The sequence below is a fragment of the Chenopodium album genome, chromosome 5, assembly GCF_948465745.1.
Source record: "Chenopodium album chromosome 5, dcCheAlbu1.1, whole genome shotgun sequence".
NCBI classification, from domain to species: domain Eukaryota; kingdom Viridiplantae; phylum Streptophyta; class Magnoliopsida; order Caryophyllales; family Amaranthaceae; genus Chenopodium; species Chenopodium album.
In genome coordinates, this window is record NC_137838.1 from 6059213 (window position 1) to 6066523 (window position 7311).

General features: G+C 32.6%; 1 protein-coding gene across 1 annotated transcript; it reads right to left on the reverse strand.

Moving 5' to 3' along the window:
• Positions 1-1613: 1613 nt before the first annotated feature.
• On the reverse strand, positions 1614-5976 carry LOC145632480 (uncharacterized). The gene is made up of 5 exons (XM_081684862.1): positions 5910-5976; positions 4413-4898; positions 3578-3721; positions 3002-3432; positions 1614-2234 (listed from the first exon to the last, which is right to left on the reverse strand). The coding sequence occupies exons 1-5, from the start codon at positions 5974-5976 to the stop codon at positions 1614-1616; spliced, it is 1749 nt and encodes a 582-aa protein (XP_081540988.1).
• Positions 5977-7311: the final 1335 nt, after the last annotated feature.

Genomic DNA, 7311 nt, shown 5'->3' on the forward strand with positions numbered 1-7311 from the left:
CATTTAAAGTGATTTGAAATCGCGTCAGGAACCATTTGAGTTGAATTTAGGTCGGGTCAATAACAAGTCGTGTTGATTTTGAGTCGGGTTAGTAACAAATCGGGTTGAATTTTTAGGTCGGGTTAGTAACAGGTCTGGTAAACTTCGGGTTCGGGTCAATACAAAGTCGGGTTTAATTTGGGTCAGGTCAATAACAAGTCGGGTTGGTTTCGGGTCGGGTTTGTAACAGGTTTGGTTAAATTTAGGTCGGGTTGAATTCAGGTCATGTTAGTAACAAGTCGAGTTAAATTTGGGTTTTGACGGGTTAAAACGGGTTTGGGTCAATTTTGGTTCAAGTCGGGTTGGGTTCAGGTCAATAATTTACAGGTTACATTCGGGTTGGTCATCTCCAGGTCAGTTCATGTTTGGGTTCGAGTTTCACATAATCGGGTAAACTCGAGTCTAGGGTTGGTTTTAGGCCGAGTTTGGATCACCATTTTTTTTGGGGTTCAGATGGGTCGGTAAATAATCGAATTTGAGTCGGTATTTCTGGTCGAGTCAACTTTTGACAGCTCTTGTCTCAACTATTGTTGGTGGAGACGATTCCCAATAAAGATAATCAGAGTATATAGTCACAGGTTGACAACAAGCCGATCCCCAAATCTATTTCAGTAAAGGCCCATAATAGAGGTCCAATAGTCCAAAGTTTGATTGGATTAGTGGACTTGAACGATGCACTTACAACTTACAAATTTAAGTTCTACTTTCGCAATTTTTTTTTTTAAATTTTATTATTTATTTATTTAAATATTATAATATTTGTACCATTATCAATCTAAAATTTTATATTGTAGTATATTTAAGTAGGAAAATGCTATATATAGCCCTTAGGGCTACGTATAAACAATAAATTTACGCTTAAAAATCGTAAAAAGTTAAGAAATCTTGAAAATATAAACATTAATTACACTGATTTACGCGTGTTTTTGTCATGAATTTCTAATTTTATACGATTTTCAAGACTATATTTAATGCTTATATATAGCCCTTAGGGCTACTACATATAGTATTACCCTTTTTAAGTATATTTAATGAATAATGTTTTTTTTTTTTTGAGGAAATTTATGAAAAAAAAATGTTATTTAGTGATAAGCTATTTAATATTAAAAGGTTAACTGAGATGCCTCCCTCCCTCCCTTATTGCATTGTTTGGTGAATAGATAAGTATAACTACAACATATCTATTGTATGCGATGTACCTTATAACTTGAAAACAACCGCTTCACCTTACACCCAAAACCCCCGGCCCCTTTTTATTCTTCAAAAAAATATTCTTCAAAAAAAAAAAAAAAAAAAAAAACTTTTAACCCTTAAATCCACAGCACCTATTAAAAACTACTACATACTACGTTTTTGACGCAGCACCTATGCAAGAAGAGCATTGAAAATTGTGATATCACAATGAGTGTGTTGTAATCAATTTTAGGTGTTCCTAAAACAGTTTTCCTTTTGAACATTAGTAGTAAATACATATACTCAATCGTACAAAAGTTAAAGTGAACAACCACCAAGAAATGTAGCTCATAAACTCTTGTAAAACAAAACAAGCCCTCTAGGGGAACGTACTTTATTAATTAATCTCGAAACAGCTCATGTTGATGACGGAAAAGATACTTTGTTCCAAAGGTGGAACGGTAAACAACCACCAACAACGGGAAATGTAGCCGGAGATAAATGACACCGGTGAACCAAGCAAAGACGGCAACAATAATCCACACCGATTTGTAGGGCAAAAGGATGATAATAGACACGGTGAATACCAACAATATTGCTAATATGGAGAAAAGAAGCAGAACTAGACCAACCATCAACTTTAACGGCAATGATACCAAGAAGTCCTCTTCCGCATACGTTGAAGTCAAAATCGAAAGAAATGTTAAAATTGACGCAGTTGACGATAACAAGGAGAATGCATCTGATATGACAAACACCCAAAATAATTTCTCGTTACTTTGCTTGTTTGGTGGTTGAAAGATTGCTTGGAAGACTATGGTTGCGACTAGAGCCGCGACGACCATACATGAAGTGGAAGTCTTCCGCATCCAATTCTCACCGTCTTTTCTTAGTTGTTCGTGTTCTCTGTTGAACATCTCTCGTGGCGTTTCCTTACTCTCCATTACTTCTGTGTCGCTTATTTGCGTTAATATTGAATTTTCTGAATGAGCACATTGACGCGGTATTATACTTTCAACTGCCTGTCATAAGGAAAAAAAACAAAAAAAAATTGAATTTTACTACCTTTAAAACAAACTTTTGATTTTAAGTACCTTGATCATTTTTTTTTTTAACTACCTTTAAAACGATTTTTATTTTGCTACTACTTTAACGTTACTATTTTTTTGATGTGCATCGAAAATTATTCTGTTAAGATTATAGGGGTCATTTTGAAGGGTTCAAATTGAGCTTGAAATAATTGCAAAAAAAAAAAAGGCTCATTTTACGTGTTAAAAATATCTCAATTTGCATGTCAATATAATTTATTGGAAACAATTGTTTGTTTGGTTCGTTTGGCATCGCCGTGGTTTTCTGTTTTTTGGTTTTTTGTTTTTTAAAAGTGTATTATATATGTGTCACATAATGAATCAAAAAATATATAGACTTATTAAAATCATGATAATTTTAAAAACTGACAACAGAAAAGTGGAAACACCTTTTTCTTGTTTCCTTTTTTGGTTTTTAGTTTAAAAAAAAAACTGAAAACCAAAAATGATGCAAGTCAATAATTGTCTCAATTATTTCTTTACACACGCTCAAGACAATTTACTTCTTTTTATTCCCCCAATTTTGAGGTCAATTTGAATAATGTAAGCCAAATTGCTAAAATGTCCTCCAAAATTTTGATCAAACAATTTCGATTACAAAAAATTTAATGACATGAAAACCGAGACCAATTATGTACTAAAATTAGGAAGTCAATTAAAGAAAAGAGTAGTTTAGTTAAAATTGGGAAATAAATCATCACCTGAAACCATAAGAGTTCTCGTTGCATTTGAAGAGCAGCACCCGAAGCTCTACCAAGTATTTCAGGCTCAGGTAGAGTGGCAGCTAAGTGTAGGATGTTGTTTCCATTAACAGGATTTGTGTAAGCCGTTAGCAAATGCCTAATACCTTCAAGTTGGAAAATATGACTAAATATCTTCTCTTGACGGTACTCAACAGCAGCATGAAAAATGGTTCTACGGTGATGATCTTTCTCCCATATCAAATCCGGGTAATGACGAATGAGGGTTGTCACGAACTCATAGTTGCCCATCCTTATCGCGACAAACAGCATTTCAGGCTGTGGAAACGATAACAACTCAGAGATTTTTTGATGATTTTTTGAACTTATCACTCTTCTCCAAAGGTTCTCAACCATTTCATTTTTAAGGTGATCTTGATGCTGCTTTCTCACTGTGATGTGAACAAATGTATAGTGCTTCATATATGAGATTGTGCATCAATTGCTTAAACTTACACTACTAATACACCTCATCATAAAATATAGCTCAATTTCAATATGATACAAAATTGAGAGGAGGGTTGAAAGCATACATACGTGGAATCCAATCGTAGTTTAGATAACTTCGGCTCTCTATATGGTTTTTTCTTGCCAAGACATGCAATGGTGTAAGCGAATTTCCGTTACGTCTAGTGGCTATTTCATCATCTTTTTCTTTTTGTATGATCTTCCAAGCCACATCTGCATCAAGTGCCATGCATAAGTCTATGGTTTTAATAGAATATACTAGATTAGTGCCCATGTAATGCATGGTAGTAATATATTTTTTTCGATAATTAATTTGTGATGTAATATAAAAATGAGGCAGCTTATGTGGAATAAAAAAAATGTAATGTGTATTATAAAAATGAAATAATAATGCTAAATTATTAAAGTTAAAATCGAAAAAAAAATTATTGTAAATTAGATGTGTTGAATCTAAAATAGTTTACATTATATTGCGTTTATAACACATTATATATTGTTTCACCGGTAAATTTTTTATTGATAGATTGACATGTGTCAAAAATGATGTAAGCATGTTCTATATGAGTATTAGTTAATAGATTCAATCCCGCAAAGCTATGGCATGTTCACCTTAACGCATTTTAATAATTCAGACTTTCTTATATTTATAAGGGTAATGTTATATGTAGTGATATATACTTCTTAAAATGGAATTAAGTTGAGAATTCATGACAAAATGATGCGCAAATTGATGTAATAAATGTTAATTTATCTTTAATATTTTTTTTTTAGCTTCTTATACATAGCCCTTAGGGCTATGTTTATCATTTTTCTATTTATAAATAAACAAAATAAGTAAAGATAGATTTAGATAAGATCACGATCAAATAATAAGTTTAGATCAGATAACTCAAAACAAACTTACCATAAAGATCTTTTTCAAGAGAAGCAACAAGTAGATCAGTTTGTTCATTCTTAGACAAATCATGAAAACAATGATCTAAGAGATGTTTGACCATCTTGTCATGGCCTTGCAAAACAGCAATTTGAATTGGTTTCATTCCACTTCCACCGGGGATGTTGAGCAGACTTGGTTTTAATCTCCGCATCTGGTGGACAATGTTAACCTTACCCGAAGCAGCCGCCAGATACAAAGCTGTATTTCCTTCATTATTAGGTAACTCCAAATCCAATTTTTGGCCATGTAAATGAGCGTGTGCTAGTAATTGCTTGACAAACACATCACGCCCTGCCGCTGCTGCTAAATGCAAAGCAGTATCTCCATTTCTTGAAATTTTTTCCTGGAAGCATTTCGGATGATTTACGTGTATTTTTTCAGCAGCTTTCCAGTCACCGCGGAGGCAAGCTCTTTGTAACCTTAGATGATATTCTTCGAAGAGTTGGCCAACATCTATTCAAAGAGATATTTTTTCGTTAAAGAAGAAGAATTAGAAGGCATGTAACAGAAGGTGGCCTGGTATAGGATAATGGATACTCCCTCCATTTTTTTAAATGTTACATTTCGTTTTTGGTAAAATAGTCCATTTAAATATTATGAGTATTACTATTTCATTTCATGGTCAACTGCTACTTTTTTTTGGTGCAAACGAGCTTAGGGGCTAGGCCCCAATGAAAAACAGAACAAATCAACTACGGGGGAAAACTACACCTTACAACATCATCATGAATAATACGGCCTAAGGTCAAAGGGGGGACTTGAACAAGTTCCATCCGATTTTCTTGAGAGATGCCCTGGTTTGCTACCTTTTTTTAATTTTTATTTTTTTTTTACTATTTCTCTCATTTGTATCCCTTATTTTTCATTAAAATATTAAACATATAATTCTTTAAATAATTTTTTAATACTCCAACTTACTTACATCTTTTTTATATTAAAATTAAAACTATGTGATGATCAAAGTGTAACATTTAAAAAAAAAAAAAAAAAAAAAAGGGAGTATGACTCCATGCCAACATCAAAATTTCCGTGGTGAAACCGATTGTAGTTGTACCATGCATTAATACACCTGTTGTACAATGAAAATTGCGTTTAAATCACAAATAATAGTCAAAGTGAATTATATTAATAGTGCAAAAAAATAAAGTGTTTCATTTAATTAAACAAGGAGGGAGCTTTAATTTCTAAGTTCAATTAAGTTACTCAACTAACTACGTTTACAATTCACATGTAACAAAACAGTCACGATGTACTCGACTAATTAAGTTTTCTAAGTCCAAACAGCTTATTAAAATTTCCACTGCGACTAGTTAGTTAAACAAGTTGATTTTTTTTTTTTTTTTTTTTTTTTTTTTTTTTTTTTTTTTTTTTTTGAAACCAGTTAAACAAGTCGATGTACTAAACAGGGCAAATACATGCTATGATCTTATGTCGGAGATGTTAAAATGAAGAGATTTTACTTACCAGGCGAAGGATTCACATAAGGGAGTGGAATCCCAACTTCTACATCAATCTGTTCAGGGGGCGCCATCGAAATGTACACTGTATTTGAATTATTATTATTTTTTCTCTTTCAGACTAAGTATATACTTATCTGAATAATGATATGTTTACTCGTATATATATATATATAGAATATATAGGACGACATACATGTTACTGCGAAAGCTCGACGAAGTATACCGACCAGGCGTCCATGTTTAGCAGCTTATGTAGATGACTATAATTGAGCGCACATAATTAACTAACCATTTTATGTCATAATCTCTTTTTTGGTCTTTGTTTACGGTTTCCGAAATTCCATTCCAAGAGCATGGAGGTCATTTTGAACAAAAAGTAGAATGTTAGTGAACCCTTGATCATATAAAATTGAGAAATATATAAAGCATCACAAAAATAGGTACAGCACAAACGGCAAAACTACGAGAAGATAAGCTAAGCATGGGTTATTATATTAATATTACTAGTAATTAGTAAAAAGCTTTCCCTAAAGGTAACATTCTTTTAGGAGGGGTTAACCAAATCTTGTACTCTTGTTCTTGTTGCAATATATCCACTTTCTCCCCACCATCGTAGTGGTGGAATATTTGTATCAAACTGTTAGTGATTAGTTATTAACTCCTAATGTATAGGAATATAATCTAGTATGTAAGTAATTAGCTTGTGTTAGTGGAGTCACAAAATTAGGTCTTGTTTGACTGAAATGAGCTAAACTGAACTGAACTTATCTGTGTTCAGTGGCGGACCTTGACAATTTTCTTTTGGGGGGCCGAATTAAAGTTTAATTTCTAAATTTAAACCATAGCAGATACTATACCTATATAAAATAGTTAACCTTTTTATTTTGTAAAGTAGCTATTAATAAAAATAAAAAGAATTATGAACAGCAAATACAGTACATATATATCATTGCTAATTGCCTAATAATTTTGTAAACATGAATAACGTAGTACAAGTACTTTATTATTATTTATATAGAATTTGTTTTTTTTTTTAATAAAATTAAAAAAGTTGTACTTGACTGTCAATAATACTGTCATTTATGTATTGAAAGATGGGCCAATTTGTCATATGCCAAACTCACATAGGAGTTTGTGCCAAGTAAAAACATATAGAGGAACACTGCATGGTACATAAGGTGTTTCTGAATTTAAGTCCAATGGGCTACAAAGTGGGCTTTTTTTTAAAAAATTTGCTTCTTAATAGAAATTGGATCAGATCTAAGGGGGGCCAAGCCCAGGCCAGCCCCTTAGAAGATCCGTCTCTGTCTGTGTTGAACTGAACTGAACTTATATGTGTTGAACTGAACTGAAATGAATTGAACTGAACTTATATGTGTTGAACTGAACTGAATTGAAAATAATCT

Bases quoted from the DNA above. Each gene is read 5' to 3' on its own strand.
- LOC145632480 (XM_081684862.1), bottom strand. From the start codon at position 5,976: ATGGCGCCCCCTGAACAGATTGATGTAGAAGTTGGGATTCCACTCCCT. The intron at 3,722-4,412 runs GTAAGTTTGTTT...CACTTGATGCAG, and splicing joins TCTTGAAAAAGATCTTTATG to ATGTGGCTTGGAAGATCATA. The intron at 2,235-3,001 runs GTGATGATTTAT...TCCTTATGACAG, and splicing joins GAGAACTCTTATGGTTTCAG to GCAGTTGAAAGTATAATACC.